Below are 17,728 nucleotides of genomic sequence, written 5' to 3' on the forward strand. Positions count from 1 at the left end.
ATGTTTATGAACACACTTCAATTTTAGGACTAAAATATATATTTTAAAATATGTTTAAAATGGACGTAAGTGCCACAAGAGGCCTCTAGGGGCAAATATGGATGGACGGACAGACGGACGAACGGACATTTCGAATTATAGAATAGCTTTACTACTAGCTTTTGAATAATCATAATATAAATGTATAATAGTTGAAGCAAAATTGTAAGTTAATTTGTTGAAAAACTGATTGATAAAGGTTAATGTTTATGTTATAGTATGTTATACTTTTAAAAGCCCAACAAGAGTTTATAGCATTTTAGTTTACAGTTGTTAGATGTATTTTTTTAAATACAAAAAAATACATCTTACAACAAATTTCAATTACTTCCTTTTATATTTCGAAACAATTTATAAGTAAAAGTAGCAAAAAAATCAAATAAATATATTCTAATATATTAATAATGTTTCATAACATGAATAGGATGAATCAATTTACGTTTTTTTAAGATTTTACTATTCTCATATGTTGTGAAATAAATCTAAAAATTTAAATTATTTCAAACACAGGCATATTGCATTTAAAAATTACCACATTGCAAAAACGAATCTGAAATGTATTTCTAAAAATATTGATCCTAGTTCAAGAAATTATTTCATACTGATTTAATATTTTTAAAATGGTTTTCAGATTTGTAATCAGCATTTCATTGCGGTCATTTTAATATGTAACATGCCTGTGATTGACAAAATGTTATTAATTTAAATCGCAAATTTAAAAAATTGACCCAACCTAATAATCATAACTATCATACAATGTAATTAATTTTTTTTAAAATTTAATATTCATTCAATGAAAACACTTTATCGTTTTCATTCTAATATGGTGGATAGAAATTGGTTTTCATTTAATGATTGACATAAATCTTATAATTGTATATTCTAATCATTTGTTTCTACAAGAAAAAAAATTTAAAGCTGTGTTTCATAAATAGGAATTAGTTGTTCGTTAAATATTATTGAAATGTAATAAATGTATTTTTTTAAAATGATAGTTAAAAAAGTTATTTATAATATTTTATTTTTTGGTTGTTTTCAAAAAACACTTGTTGTGTACATTCGTACTTCCTTCCAATTGTATAATTGTTGTATTTTCTCATTTAGTAGTTAAAGAGTTTCTTTGAAAGTGATTTGGTAAATTTTAATTATTTTTTAAAAGCAAATATTTTCTATAATTAGGGTCGGTCCAAGATATATACCTTTCATTTGTTATTTTAGGTATGTTGTAATTGTCTTATCAATTTAAAATTTAAAACTTGACTTGATAGTAAATCTTTAAAGATTAAAAAAAGTGTGTGCAAAAATACGGACATTTTTAAAATTCAAACTGCTTTGCTTGTGTGAATAGTAGAAAAATGTTATGTGCTAATTTTAGTTTGTACTTTATTGACAAATGTGGGAAAAGTGCAAAAATTTAATCGTGTTTATATTTCCAAAAAATAGACTTCCTAACGGTTCTAACTATATGCGTAACATTTTTCTATTATTAACACAAGCTGCGCAATTTCGATTTTAAAAAAGTCCATATTTTTATTTTATTTGATATCCTTAATTTTAATCTTTAATCTTTATTGATTCCCGTGAAAACAATGTAGAATATTATGAGCGAAGCTACTTATGGATGTTGTCATCCTTGTTTTAAAAATAAAAGTTTTTCTAAAGGGGTATTTCCACAAAATGAATTTAAACTTAATTAATATTCGTTGGATTAAAACTGGTTGTAGATAGACGTTGGATTTTTTTCAAAAATCTCTATACAAATCAGCATTTTTTGCAAATTCTCGTAGATCAAGGTAAATCTTAATTCAAATATTTTTTACTTACCAACCTAAAAAAATTTCGTTTCAATATCTTCAAAATTACAGATGAAGCACTGTATTTAATATTTACCTTGATATACGAGAATTTAAAAAAAATGACAAAGTCCCCCCGCAGGGTTGCTTGTAAGGGGAAAAATTTTTGAAAAAAATAACATGGTCTTAAATGATTCCAAATGGCCTAATTCGGCGAGAAATGCAAAAAAAAAATTGGGTGGGGGGGGGGGGCGGCGGACAATGGCGGCGGACGGCGGGAGCGGCGGTCCCGCCGCCGTTTTCTTAATTCAAATATTTTTTACTTACCAACCTAAAAAGATTTCGTTACAATATCTTCAAAATCACAGGAGAAGTACTGTATTTAAGATTTACCTTGATATACGAGAATTTGAAAAAAATGACAAAGTCCGCAGGGTTGCTTGTAAGGGGAAAAATTTTTGAAAAAAATAACATGGTCTCAAATGATTCAACAAAAAGTTGGAAAACCACCCCTTACTTATCATGAGCTTAACTTTTATTAGCTTAAATTTTTTGAGGAATTATCCTTGTATTTGTTTTTATAGATTTTCTGAGCCTGTGCTCAACATACACCTTGCTCTGCCTTTTTTGGATGCTGCGGGTCTCAACCCCCCACCCCACATGAACGGGCGTAGTATTCTTGACATTTTCAGGTATGGACACAATGTTTATTCCATAATCTGTACATTCAATTTTAATTTAAAAAAGTCCGTATTTCATTTGATATCCTTAAATTTAATCTTCCGGACGTACGGACGGACGGACGGACGGACGGACGGACGGACCGACCCTAATTATAGAAAAGCTTCGCTTTTAAAAAGACTATTTTCAAGTCTTGATTTTTAAAAACTATGTGGTAGAAAATTAAAATTTTTTCAAATATATGCCATATAAATGTAGTTTAACCATTTAAGCAGGATAAAATATGCGGTTCACTAAATTAAGTTCAAATGCATTTCTTGAAACTACCCCTTTGATTTTATGATTGTATCAAATGTCGTTTTTGATGAAAAATTTTAGTATACATCTACAGAAAAAGTAATTATGTGTATTATCATTGGGGATGTACATTAATTTATTTGCCATTGTCTTATCTCTTATATCACTGTTCAATAAATAGAAAAAGTAATTATGTGTATTATCATTGGGGATGTACATTAATTTATTTGCCATTGTTTTATCTCTTATATCACTGTTCAATAAATAGAAACATGTTATGTAAAATTAAACATGTTAGTTTAAATTTTATGACAAAAATCACAAAACTTCGAAATCGTTTCTATTATACTCACGAAACCTCGAAGATATTTACTTCATTTTGCTCACGAAACCTCGAAATCAAAAAATTTCCATCGCGACCCAAGAATTTAAAAGGGATAAGCCAATGAATGATAAATTGATTTGCATCCCCAATGACGATAAACCTTTAGTTGAAAATAGAATTGCATTGTCGAAAAGCTTATATACTACTACTAGCTTGAACCTACCAATCAAAATTCAAAAGTACTTTTGAGCTAAGGAATATAATTACGTAGTTTTAAAACTTTGGGTACCAGTTTAAATTTAAGGTTTGTGAAAATTTTGGTAAACTGCCTTTTTTAACTTTTTCTTATAACATCCATATTTAGCATCTCGCTAACCGCTGAAATGTTGCATGAATAATCGTTAGTAAGTCTATTTTCCCTAAATTGAACAAAAAGTTGGAAAACCACCCCTTATTTATCATGAGCTTAACTTTTATTAGCTTCACTTTTATTGAGGAATCCTCCTTTTATTTGTTTTTATAGATTTTCTGAGCCTGTGGTAAACATAGACCTTGCTCTGACGCTGCGGGGCTCAACCCCACACCCCACATGGACGGGCGTAGTATTCTTGACATTTTCAGGTATGGACACAATGTTTATTCCATGCAAGGATCTAGAGGGATAAGTCAATGGGCGATAAATGGTATACAGTAACTTATGCTTTTAATTATTTTTCTGAAATACACTTCATGCAACTATCCCTTTAATCATCAATATTTTATTTTTTTTATTTGTGCAGTTTACAATAAATGATTCCTCAAAAACCTGTTTCTCCATAGTATATGCTTTTAATAATAAATAACTATTGCTACAGGGCTGGTGGTGATAAGACAGCGGACAAGCCTTGGAGAGATGCTTTTTTATTGAGCGTGGAAAAATGACTTTTGAACGCTATATCAAGGTAAAAATGTGCTCCTAAGAATTACCCGCCAAATTAAATTATATAGAGAGAGTGGACAATGGGTTATTTATTACACTGGTCCCCAAAGTTTTATAAAAATTATAACGCGCTTTGAAATAATGCTGAATTCATATAATTTTTTACATTCTAAAAAACTAAAGGGGTAGTTTCACGAAATGCATTTGAACTTAATTTAGTGAACCGCATATTTTTTCTTAGTTAATGGGGTAAACTACATTTAAATAGAATGTATTTGAAATGAATTTAATTTTCTAACACGTAGTTTTTAAAATATCAACACCTGAAAATTGTCTTTTTGTGATATATGCAATTTAACAAGGATGACAACATCCATAAAAGCGAAGCACTGAAATGGTAGGACAAACTGACATTAACACTTGTATAGTATCTGAACTGAAAAATCGGAACCTAAATGTATAAATGTCGAATCAAAATTGTAGGTAAATTTGTTGAAAAACTGCTTAAAAACAGGATAATGTTTATGGACATACTTACATTTTTGGACTTGATTATAGAGTTGCTTCGCTTATAATATTGTTCTTTGTTGTCCCAGGAATCAATACACCAAAAATCAGATCAAACGGATAATTAGAACACTTGAAAATTTGTTGTTAAAAAAGTAGAAAAATCAACATGTTTAAAATGGACGTACGGACATTCTGGTAATGATTATAGAGTTGCTACGCTTTCTAAATTGTACACAACTACTACAGGAATAATCATGCAAAGTTTGAAATCGATAGGACAATTATAACATGCCTAAATTAACGAATAAAAGCTATCTGTCTCGGACGGACGTACGGACGGACGGACGTACGGACGGACGGACGGACCGACCCTAATTATAGAAAAGCTTCGCTTTTAAAAAGACGATTTTCAAGTCTTGATATTTTAAAAACTATGTGGTAGAAAATTAAAATTTTTTCAAATATATGCCATATAAATGTAGTTTAACCATTTAACCAGGATAAAATATGCGGTTCACTAAATTAAGTTCAAATGCATTTCGTGAAACTACCCTTTTGATTTTATGATTGTATCAAATGTCGTCTTTGATGAAAATTTTTAGTATATTTCAATTGAAAATACAATTTTTAGTAGCAAAGCTACTCTATAATTCGAAATTTCCGTCTGTCCGTCCGTCTGTCCGTCCTTCCGTGTGAGATAGAATAAGGGAAACGTGATTTTCTCACCTCTTATTAAAGATAGACAGCTGAAATTTGAAGTCTGCAAAGTTGTTAAGCCAACGAATAAGAAAACGATATAATAAAACTTTGTTAATTTAGGCAAGTTAGAATTGTCCTATCGATTTCAAACTTTGTATGGTGATTTCTGTTAGGTAAAATTTAGAAAGCGTAGCAACTCTATAATCATTAGAAGAATATCTATACTTACATTTTAAACATGTTAACTTTTTTAACATTTTAAGAACTAATTTTTATGTGATCTGATTATCTGATTAATTTAATTTTTGTTATATTTATTCCTGTGAAAACAAAGTACAATATTATGAGCGAAGCTACTATATCATTAAGTCTTAAAATTTAAGTGTATTCATAAACATTATCCTGTATTAAGCAGTTTTTCAACAAATTTATTTACAATTTTGCAATTCTTTGGTCTATACAGACGGACAATCAACATCCTGTTACTTTTATAAAAGTATAACGAATGATTTTGATTCCAGGTTGGCCCAACTGAAGGTATCGACATGGGAGATGACCTCTGGGTTTCCAGATTTATTCTTCACAGGTAAACGATCCCAGGGATAAGACAATGGCCGATAAATTTTTATAAATTGGCAAAATAGTGTACAAAATTTCCCCTTCTGTAGACTACAATTAGTGGCTGTAACGACTAATAAGAATTCAAAAAAATCTCCTAAGTTGTTAAGTCAGCGAGTAAAAAAAGTATATTATAAAACTTTGGGAATTAGTGTAATAAACAGCACAATGTCCCCTGCCTCCTTGTTAATTAATGCCAAAGCAGGTCTTTATCAACAAAGTAACTTATTGTATTCTGTATAGGGTTGCTGAAGATTTCGGTGTGGTCGTCTCCTTTCACCCCAAGCCCATGGAGGGAGAATGGAATGGAGCTGGAGCCCATACTAACTTCTCCACTGAGGTCAGCAGGGTTAGGTTAGGTCACTCACGCTATATTCGACTTCGTGCAATAGAGATTGGGAATCGTTGTTTTAGCCCACTGGAAGTTTCCCTTTATAGAACATGAAAATCTGGTGTAAGATCCAAGTAATAAAGGGGGAGGTAGGCTGTGCTAAAATTTAGTGAAAGTGAGTTTTAAGGCTTAAAAACAGTAGTAGAACGATGATATTCACTAAGTATAAATATATCAATTTTTTACCTATGGTTCTATTCAATAAGGAATACACATATTTAGTGAATATTATCGTCCTACTTTTTTTAAGCATTAAAACTTACATCTTTACGTAATTTTAGCACAACCTACCTCTCCCTTTATCTATTAGTTTTTTTTCCGGATTAAATGAGTGGGTTCGAATCTCTGCTTAAACTGCGTCATAACTAAAGACGTTCAAAATTGTTAAAAATGCGCAGTATACATTTTTATTATAGGGGGAATTTTTTGGCATTATACTATAAAAACTATGATTTAAAATTAAGGATCGTGCATTCAAATTTGTTTAAAAATAGTTAAAAAAGGCAATGTCAAGAAAAATCCTACATAATTACTTGCATACATGCGATTGGGAATAATTGTTGAAAAACTCATTTTAATATAGGGTCAGGGATAGTACAATGGACTAAAATTAAGCTTCCCTTTAAGTTTATTGTTAATAAATAACTTGTTTTGTAGCGTTTCAACAATTCATTTTTAAGTATGGCTTTGATACAGATTAATATCCGCTGGATTGGAACCAGTTTAGCCATTCTGAATAAATATGTATAGCATCTTATTAGACAATTATGCTTTAATATTAAAATAAAAAGCATAAAATTAATACCACTTTTGTAAGCATGGGGTCTTATAAAACCGGTTTTAAACTTATAATTTTTCATTTTAATATGCACGGAAAGCTGTCTATGATATCATAAATAATTTTTATAATTTTAGCCAATGAGGCAACCCGGATGCATGGAGGCTATTGAGGCCGCTATTGATAAGATGTCCAAGCATCACAACAGACACATCAAGGCATACGACCCCAGGGAGGGCAAGGTCAGTTATTGAGATGCTTCGTTGCTTATTTCTTATAAGAAAGTAATAGGAAGTCTATGGTTGTGATATTAAGGTTGATTATGTAAATGGTACTCGAAAATTTATAAATATTAAATTCTCTTTCTCGTATTCATTCGAATCCGGTGGATAGAAACTATGTCTAGCATTATATCCATTTTTCTACGAAGATTAATACCAGCTTTTTTAGCCCCGTCTTATAATTGTACATTCTATATCCGCGGGAAGCAGTAATTATTGAAAAAATCAATTTTTTTAACCTCGGTTTTATAAAAACTTTAAACCTAAATATTTTATCAAGCACACATAAAAAATATGGGTTCATATATACCTTTAGAATCAGAAAAATATTACGAATCCTTTCTAAGCAAAATTGAAAAAGTTTTATAAAACTATAATAAAAAATATAAGTTTATTTTAAGAATCAAAATTTTCGGCTTCAAAGGGTTCACTTGAACAAAACCTGTCCAAAACCTAAACAAATGTACATACACTGTAACAGATTTTTTTTAAACACAAGAAACAATAATGCATTTTTAACTGCATTGTTTTGAAGTTTATAAACTGACTGGAGCATACTTGTTCATAATGTTTAATTCTTTACATGTTGTGTAAGTATCACTATTTTTATTGTAGCATCTATTGCATATATTGTTTTAACATTATCCTTCTTTTTGTCATTTCTATTGGTTTTGAGGTGAAGCTTCTTGATTTGTCAATTTTAGAGATTTTAGATTGGCTAGTTTAATAGTTACAGTTAAGTGTTGCCTGTAAAACTATAATATTTTTGGCCATTTTTATTTTTTTAAGTTTTTACTTTTTTTCAATTTTGCTTAGAGTGGATTCGTAATATTTTTCTGATTCTAAAGGTATATATAAACCCATGTTTTTATGTCTGTTTGATAAAATATTTAGGTTTAAAGTTTTAATAAACCGAGGTTAAAAAAATTGTTTATTTCAATAATTACAAAACAGAATTTTAAAAGTAAGGTTTCAAATTAAAGATATTACTATTTTCGTTCAAACTGTCCATTTCCTTCTTTTATTTTGTTGCGTTTTAGTACCTTAAAACCGACTTAATTATTATTTTTAAAAACTTAAATTACTTAAAAAATAAGAGCTCTACAAAAAAACCGATTGCATATCTGAATTCTATTCAGTTATTGATATCAAAATTAAATTTCCTGTCGTGTACCAATGCTGGGATCGCCATAAATTGTAAATCGATTGTTTGGTTATCGACCACATTTATGGCACACGGAAAAATTATGAGGAAATAAGTTACTTTACCTAAGTGGGACCGCATAAATATAGCAAATGTAAACAAGGCAATTTGTGGGTGTAATGTTAAAAAATAAGTTGAATTTATATTTACAAAGTAATAATTGCTAGGAATTAATATTTAGCATTCAGATTTACAAAGTAATAATTGCTAGGGATTAATAATTAGCATTTAGATTTACAAAGTAATAATTGCTAGGGATAATAATAATTAGTATTCAGGGTAACAGTAATAATAGTTTAAGGTTAATTATATTTTATAATCTATATTAACAAAGTAATAATTGTTCAAAGTTAATTATAATTAATTTTTACAAAGTAATAATCACTAGCAATTAATAAGAATTCATAGCAACAAATGCAATGCAATAATAATTAGTCATTGATATAATATAATTAGTATTGAAATAATTATAATTATAATTATTATAATAGATAATTGACATATTATAATATGAAAGATTTGTAATAGGTTAGGTAATTCAATTGCTTATAATAATTTATAATTATCAGTGTTAGATAAGGTATATAAGAATTAGTATGATTATAAATAATATGAGTAATTATTAATTGATTTATAATAGGTTAGATAGAATAATTAACAAGAAGAATTAAGATAATGATAGTTAATACAAGTATAAATAATAAGCTAATGGTGATTATTATGAATAACTATTGAGTTATTTTTAAATAGGTTAGATAATATATTTGATAATTATAATATTATAATTGATAATAAATAATTATAATCAAAATGTGTTACTATTAAATAATTTGAAATAGGTTAGAAAGTATAATTGATAATCATAAGTAATATGTGTAATTATTGATTGATTTGTTTGGTATTGGATAGATAATATTATTGATAATTATGAGTAATATGTGTAATTATTGATTGGTTTGTAATAGGTTAGATAATATTATTGATAATTATAAATACTATGTGTAATTATTGAATGATTGTAAGAGGTTAGATAATAATAATTGATAATTATAATTACTATGTGTAATTAGTGAATGATTGTAAGAGGTTAGATAATATAATTGATAAGTATTAGTAAGATAATTGTAATTAATATGAGTAAAAACTGATTTATAGTAGGTTGTATAATATAATTAATAAGTAATAATAAGATAATGATAATTTGCATGAGTAATTTGAATTTATTTGCAGTAGGTTAGATGATATAATTGTTGTAGTGTTTATAATAAGATAATTATTAGATAAGTACAATAATAAGATACAGATAATTGATATGAATAAAATAGTAAAGATAATTATAATTATTATGTGAAATTATTGAATTAGTTGTTGTAGGGAAGATAATATAATTATAAAATTATGATTAATAATAAGATAACAATATTCAGTTTGAATAATTATTGATTGATTTGTAATAGGTCAGATGTTATAATTCATAATTATAATAGTATATTTAGTGGGAGGTTAAATAATTTTAAGTTTGTAGTTTATAAGATTGTTTGAGATTAAATGTAATAAGATTATTTGATTATTTGATATTATAATAGATAATCATAATTTTGTTAAGACATATCATAATAATTATTTAATATAATAATTAAGAAGATAATAGTAATAAAAAGTGTTTGATTCAGAGTTTTAGGTGGTGGTGGATTACTTATTGGTAAGATAATATAAATAATAACTGTAGTAATTATACCTAGTCAATGAGAGATAGAGATAGAATGTACTAAAAACTGAAGTCACCTCTGATCCTAAATACCCCCCTGCAAGAAACAAGTTTGGATGAAATAATTTTTTTGGAGCCTTCGGCTTAAAAAATTATTTCATCCAAACTTGTTTCTTGCAGGGGGGTAAATACATTTCGGGGGGTGGTGTAATAATAACAGTAGTTGTTATCTATTTTAAAATTTCAACTGGAACAAAACCTGTTGGACGTACAAAAAAATTAACCTCACATGAAATGTTGCAAATTAAATTTGCAAAAGAAAAGTATTTCAGAGTCGTTTTGATTGGAGGACTCCTTTGCCTCCAAAATGGCCGTTAAAATCTCGCGAACGGCAAAATCGCCGAAAATCGCGATTTCGGCGGCGAATAACGGCCAAACGGTTCGCCGGAGGTGAATGATGCATAAGTAAAGAAATGTTCGCCTTGAAAAGTTCTACAAAAGTGAAGAAAAGGTCATTGTCGCTAAAACGACTCCGTCACCCTCTTAAGGGGCAAAACCCGAGATTTTTCGGAAAATTGTCAAAAATCGCGCCTTCGGCGGCGCGTAACGGCCAAACGGCGCGCCTGAGGCGGATCATGCATAAGAAATAAAATATCCGCCTCAAAAAGTTGGACAAACTTGCATTTGTATGTCAATCCCGAAAAACGACTACTTGCACCAGTTTTGGTCGAAAAACCGAAAATCGCTACGTTTAACGGTCAATAACGGTCAAAACGGTCATTGGCGGGTCCAAATTTTTTTTCAGTTTCTAACACGTCTCAATGGGCTAATTTTATGGGCCTGATGTTCAGACCCCGCTAAAATGACTCTTTCCTGTCCAAAATGGTCCCAACAGGTTTTTGTGAAAAACACCAAATTGCAAAAGTTTGGGGGCCCCTATCCCCCCCTTCGGGGGGGATGGGGGTCACCAAAATAAAACTTTCGGAATGCTCTGACGGAGATTTAGTGCCATGAAAAAACCATTCGTCTCTATCTATCACGGTCTTGGCGGTATTAACGTTGCCCCATCGAAGGTTTTGCATTTTCACTTTTTTTTCACATGAGTCAGGATTTATGGAAACTCAGTTTCGCAACTTTTTAGGCGTTTTTTGGGCGCTTGCGCGCCCACCACGCGCGGACCGTTGGTCCGATCACCCCAAACTTTTTTTTGCTATCTGCGTATGGTAAATACGCAACTTTTGACACCTTTCCCATTTTCCTAGGTCACCCCCTTCCCCCCTAAATATTCAAGGCATTACCTCCAACCCCCCCCGTAAACCGGTATATAAAATTTTTCTCATGATCAGGGTATATGGAAAAATTGAAAATTTTTCGACAATTGTAATAAATTACAATTGTCTCCAATTTCCTTAATTTTTCCTGAGTTTAAAGACATGTCAGCCACACTATCATTTTGCCCATATATTTTTAAAAACAAAACTTTTCTATAATTAGGGTCCGTCCGTCCGGCTGTCCGTTTGTCCGTATATTGATTCCTGGGACAACAAAGATCAATATTATAAGCAAAGCAATTCTATAATCAAGTCCAAAAATGTAAGTATGTTCATAAACATTATCCTGCTTCAAGCAGTTTTTCAACAAAGGGGGGGGGGGGGAAATGTGGTGACTCGTGCCACGACATACCAGCAATTTTATTTTGGATGCTACTCCCTTAGTTTTAGAGATAATTGGATGAAATCTTTTGGGCTGGGTCACTAATTACCCCAACTACATGTATCTTTAAAAAAAAAACGGCGGCGGGACCGCCGCTCCCGTCGCCGCCACCAAAAAAAAAATTTTTTTTGCATTTCTCGCCAAATTAGGCAATTTGGAATCATTTGAGACCATGTTATTTTTTTCAAAAATTTTTCCCCTTACAAGCAACCCTGCGGGGGGACTTTGTCATTTTTTTCAAATTTTCGTATATCAAGGTAAATCTTAATTCAAATATTTTTTACTTACCAAAATAAAAAGATTTCGTTTCAATATCTTCAAAATCACAGGATCTAGAGGGATAAGTGAATGGACGATAAATTGATGTACATCCTCAAAAAATTACTACTTCTGTAGATTACAATTTGATATCAAGCAGTTTTTCAACAAAGGGGGGGGGGAAATGTGGTGACTCGTGTCACGACATACCAGCAATTTTATTTTTGATGCTACTCCCTTAGTTTTAGAGATAATTGGATGAAATCTTTTGGGCTGGGTCACTAATTACCCCAACTACATGTATCTTTAAAAAAAAAACGGCGGAGGGACCGCCGCTCCCGCCGCCCGCCGCCGTTTTCCGCCGCCACCAAAAAAAAAATTTTTTTTGCATTTCTCGCCGAATTAGGCAATTTGGAATCATTTGAGACCATGTTATTTTTTTCAAAAATTTTTCCCCTTACAAGCAACCCTGCGGGGGGACTTTGTCATTGTTTTCAAATTCTCGTATATCAAGGTCAATTATAAGATTCATATCATTTTTTACATTCCAAAAAACTAAATTTCAGTTTATGATGGTATCAAATGTCGTCTTTGAAGAAAAAATTTAAGTATATTTTAATTGAAAATACAATTTTTAATAGCAAAGCTACTCTATAATTCGAAATTTCCGTCTGTCCGTCTGTCTGTCCGTCCTTCCGTGTGAGATAGAATAAGGGAAACGTGATTTTCTCGGCTCTTATTAAAGATAGACAGCTGAATGGTTTTCTTTAAAATAAATATTATTTTAGATAGTTGGACCTGCAAGTTGAGAAGGTTGGTTTACAGGTCTGCCAGAACAGTAGAGTTTTGTTAATTTAGGTAAGTTAGAATTCTCCTATCGATTTCAAACTTTGCATGGTGATTCCTGTTAAGTACAATTTAGAAAACGTAACAACTCTATAATCATTAAAAGAATTTTCATACGTCCATTTCAAACATATTTTAAACTATATAATTTAGTCCTAAAAGAAGCTGTATCAACTTTTTCACTTTTTATTTAAGATAGCTAGCCGGTGGTTTTAGTAAGTAATATATGTAAAATTTTTCATAGAATTCAGATATGCAATCGGTTTTTTTGTAGACCTCTTATTTTTTAAGTAATTTAAGTTTTTAAAAAAAATAATTAAGTCGGTTTTAAGGTACTAAAACGCAACAAAATAAAAGAAGAAAATGGCCAGTTTGAACGAAAATAGTAATATCTTTAATTTGACACCTTACTTTTAAAATTCTGTTGTGTAATTATTGAAAAAATACATTTTTTTAACCTCGGTTTAATAAAAACTTTAAAAACTTAAAAAATAAGAAAAAATTTAAGTATATTTTAATTGAAAATACAATTTTTAGTAGCAAAGCTACTCTATAATTCAAAATTTCCGTCTGTCCGTCTGTCTGTCCGTCCTTCCGTGTGAGATAGAATAAGGGAAACGTGATTTTCTCGGCTCTTATTAAAGATAGACAGCTGAATGGTTTTCTTTAAAATAAATATTATTTTAGATAGTTGGGCCTGCAAGTTGAGAAGGTTGGTTTACAGGTCTGCCAGAACAGTAGAATTTTGTTAATTTAGGTAACTTAGAATTCTCCTATCGATTTCAAACTTTGCATGGTGATTCCTGTTAAGTACAATTTAGAAAACGTACCAACTCTATAATCATTAAAAGAATTTTCATACGTCCATTTTAAACATATTTTAAACTATATAATTTAGTCCTAAAAGAAGCTGTATCAACTTTTTCACTTTTTATTTAAGATAGCTAGCCGGTGGTTTTAGTAAGTAATATATGTAAAATTTTTCATAGAATTCAGATATGCAATCGGTTTTTTTGTAGACCTCTTATTTTTTAAGTAATTTAAGTTTTTAAAAAAAATAATTAAGTCGGTTTTAAGGTACTAAAACGCAACAAAATAAAAGAAGAAAATGGCCAGTTTGAACGAAAATTGTAATATCTTTAATTTGACACCTTACTTTTAAAATTCTGTTGAGTAATTATTGAAAAAATACATTTTTTTAACCTCGGTTTCATAAAAACTTTAAAAACTTAAAAAATAAGAGCTCTACGAAAAAACCGATTGCATATCTGAATTCTAGAAAATTTTTTACATCTATTACTTACTAAAAGCACCGGCTAGCTATCTTAAATAAAAAGTGAAAAAGTTGATACACCTTCTTTAAGTGTGTTCATAAACATTATCCTGTATCAAGCAGTTTTTCAAAAAAATTTACTTTCAATTTTGCTTCATCTAAAGGGTGTGCAAAAAAAAATGCGGACTTTTTTTAAATTGAAATTGCGCGGCTTGTGTTAATAGTAGAAAAATGTTACGCATATCGTTAGAACCGTTATGAAGTCTAATGTTTGGAAATATAAAAACGATTCCTGTGCTACGTATAGTTTAGGAGCTATGTGGTAAAATGTCCCAACTGGCTTAAAACTTGACTTGCGAGTAAATCATTAAAGATTAAACATACAAAAAAATATGTACCTTTTTAAATTTGAGATTGCGCGGCTTGTGTTACTAGTAGAAAAACGTTGTGCATATCGTTAGAACCACTATGAAGTCTATTTTTTGGAAATATAAGAACCATTACTGTGCAACTTATAGTTTAGGAGCTACGTAGTAGAATGTTCCAACTGACTTAAAACTTGACTTGAGAGTAAATCATTAAAGATAAAAAAAAGTGTGTGCAAAAATGCGGACATTTTTAAAATTCAAACTGCTCGGCTTGTGTGAATAGTAGAAAAATGCTGTGCATATCGTTAGAACCGTCATAAGCTATATTTTATTGAAATATAAGTACGATTTTTGTGCTATTTTTAGTTTAGGAGCTGTATTGATAAATGTGAGAAAAGTGGAAAAATTTAATCTTTAATGATTTTCTCGCAAGTCAAGTTTTAATTCAGTGGGGACATTCTACCACATAGCTCATAAATTATACGTAGCACAGGAATCGTTTTTATATTTCCAAAAATTAGACTTTATAGCGGTTCTAAAGGTATGCATAACGTTTTTCTACTATTAACACAAGCTGAGCAATTAGAATTTTAAAAATGTACGTATTTTTATTTGCATACCCTTTAATTTAATCTTTCATGATTTACTCGCAAGTCAAGTTTTAAGCTAGTTGGGACATTTTACCACATAGCTCCTAAACTATACGTAGCATAGGAATCGTTTTTATATTTCCAAAAAATAGACTTCATAACGGTTCTAACGATATGCGTAACATTTTTCTACTATTAACACAAGCCGCGCAATTTAAATTTTAAAAAAGTCCGCATTTTTTTTTGCACACCCTTTATTATACATTTTTATTATGATTATTCAAAAGCTAGTAGTAAAGCTATTCTATAATTCGAAATGTCCGTTTGTCCGTCTGTCCGTCCATCCATATTTGCCCCTAGAGGCCTCTTGTGGCACTTTAAAATAGGCAATTTGGAATCATTTGAGACCATCACACCCACACTATCATTTTGCAGGTTTCTTTAAAATAACTTCTTTATTTTAGATAGTTGAACCAAGAACCAAGGGTCCTCAGCTACACAACATATAGTTCTGTTTTGAGGTGGTGATCTGGCAGACCACCAAATATATTTTATTTGTATTAATTAATAAATTTGCATTTTATGTCTTTTTTACTAAACTTAAAATCATTTCTAATATTAGCATATCATATAAGGCTATTACTTTTAGATTAAAATGTCAACAACTTTTAATTATACAATCTCCAAGTCTTCCATTACCATTATTAATAATGGTAATGGGACTGATGTGCCTATAAACAATAAGTAAGTTAATATCCAAACTATTCTTTTAGCTTTTCGTCTTTTACTTTTTTTTGTTAATACTGGCCATTTTGTTGCGTTGAAGTACCATAAAACCGATTTCTTAAAGAAATTAATATAGTTTAGTTCTAAAAATTTTGTCTGACCCCCCCCCCCCTCCTCAAGCGACTAAATGACTTAGTTTAATAAGTTAATAAGTTAATTTTTAAAAATGTTAGAAATGAAAAATTTTTTGTTTTTTGTTAAGGAACAACAAGAAGCCCTATGACAGACCTCAAGACAAACCAAAATTTGTTCCCAGAAATATTAAAACTCACAAAGACATTGAAATGACTGAGAGTGTGAGTGTGGCAGAGGTTACTGCCGACCTTAAAAAATTGAATTAAGCATTTCTTTTTTTCAATAAACTGTTTTTTTTAAAAAAATGTTACTTTATTCTAAAGTAACGGGATGTTTGTGTGTGTATCTTTATATCAAAAAAAAGGTTATGCTTATTTAAAGTAACAGGATGTTGTCTGTATGTGATCTGTGTGTCAGTATCAAAGGATCTTGCTAATCTTTGAACCTATTAGGTTCTTCCTAACAGGGTAGATTCTCATATGTCCTGGGAAGGTTTAAAACTATTATGGGGGAGGGTACCACCACCCTCCCTAGAGTAATTAAATTTTAAAAAGATAGTTCAATGTCAAACGTACATTTTTTTTAACTTTTAATAAGAAATTCAATTGTTAATTGGTGTCTGTCCTCTTAAAGTGCCCCTAGAAGCGTCTAGGGTTGTATCCGATAGTTAATTTAAAAGCAGCTAAGTTCTCAAGAAACCTTTAAGCGAACTTATGGTCGTAGACATTGAATTACAAAATACTTTAAACTTGTGTGAGGTTTTCTAGTATTCCTAGGCGGTCACCCATCTAAGTACTAACTTGGCCCAATGTTACTTAACTTTAGTGATCGGACGAGAACTGCATGGTATGGCCGTAGACATTGAAATAAAAAATAATTTTCTAACTTGAGGTTTAGTTAGGTTTGGGTTAAAATTCCAAATATGTTACTAAAATTTACTACAATATTCTTCTTTCAGAATAAAATGAGTTCTATTCACAGCTACAGCAGCTACACAACAGGTAAGGAACAACATTAGTATCAAATAACGCCTTATTTATAATAATGTTTATATTACACAGTGGGATATTTTGAAAAAAATCGGGACATCCAAACAATTTAAAATCGACTTTTATCTATCCTAGGAATTAATAATGGCTGTAAGTGGACAGCTAGAAAAGAAATTTTTGAAAAATATTTATTTTTAATGACATTTCGACGATTTTCCCGATTTTTTACATAATTTTTTCCAAGCAACAAAAAAAACATTTATGTTTATTAAAATAATAATTAATTAGGTTTATATTCTTATACAAACTTTAAGTGAAGATAGCTAGACTCAGAGTAAAGGTATTAACACAAAATCAAAAGTGTTTTGAAAATTATGTTATTGTTGTTTATATCTGTTAAAAAATTATTTTAAAATATGCCTTATAAGTGTCCTATTTTACTTATTCTGGGCCTACCTAAAAAAGCCGGGACTCGAATTGGGTGCACCTGACGCTATATTCATGTTCACAAACCTTGTTTGCATTGAAGAAATATTTACATAGACATTAATTTTGTTAAAATATTCCTATCCTAGCTAAAGTTATGA

The 17,728-nt window shown here is 30.1% G+C and overlaps 1 protein-coding gene across 3 annotated transcripts; it reads left to right on the top strand.

Moving 5' to 3' along the window:
* The first annotated feature begins 1,054 nt into the window (after positions 1-1,054).
* On the top strand, positions 1,055-16,457 carry LOC145307660 (glutamine synthetase 1, mitochondrial-like). Of its 3 annotated transcripts, XM_080150153.1 has the most exons (12): positions 1,055-1,173; positions 2,417-2,524; positions 3,659-3,756; positions 3,990-4,076; positions 5,384-5,436; positions 5,785-5,849; positions 6,125-6,221; positions 7,188-7,292; positions 13,003-13,072; positions 13,748-13,817; positions 15,756-16,035; positions 16,280-16,457. In XM_080150153.1, exons 6-9 carry the CDS (start codon positions 5,809-5,811, stop codon positions 13,021-13,023), a joined length of 264 nt encoding a protein of 87 aa, XP_080006279.1. In that variant the 5' UTR covers positions 1,055-1,173; positions 2,417-2,524; positions 3,659-3,756; positions 3,990-4,076; positions 5,384-5,436; positions 5,785-5,808; the 3' UTR covers positions 13,024-13,072; positions 13,748-13,817; positions 15,756-16,035; positions 16,280-16,457. The 3 variants fall into 3 exon arrangements, with proteins under 3 accessions (XP_080006279.1, XP_080006276.1, XP_080006278.1); XM_080150150.1 differs by lacking the exon at positions 5,384-5,436; XM_080150152.1 differs by lacking the exons at positions 5,384-5,436; positions 13,003-13,072.
* The last annotated feature ends 1,271 nt before the right edge of the window (positions 16,458-17,728 follow it).

This window comes from Acartia tonsa, chromosome 15, assembly GCF_053477335.1.
Source record: "Acartia tonsa isolate MP-2025a chromosome 15, ASM5347733v1, whole genome shotgun sequence".
Classification (NCBI taxonomy): domain Eukaryota; kingdom Metazoa; phylum Arthropoda; class Copepoda; order Calanoida; family Acartiidae; genus Acartia; species Acartia tonsa.

Coding starts and splice junctions, on each gene's coding strand:
- LOC145307660 (XM_080150150.1), top strand. CDS start 4,053: ATGACTTTTGAACGCTATATCAAG. Junction 4,077..5,784: donor CTTTTGAACGCTATATCAAG/GTAAAAATGTGC, acceptor TTTTGATTCCAG/GTTGGCCCAACTGAAGGTAT. Junction 7,293..13,002: donor ACGACCCCAGGGAGGGCAAG/GTCAGTTATTGA, acceptor ATATTATTTTAG/ATAGTTGGACCTGCAAGTTG.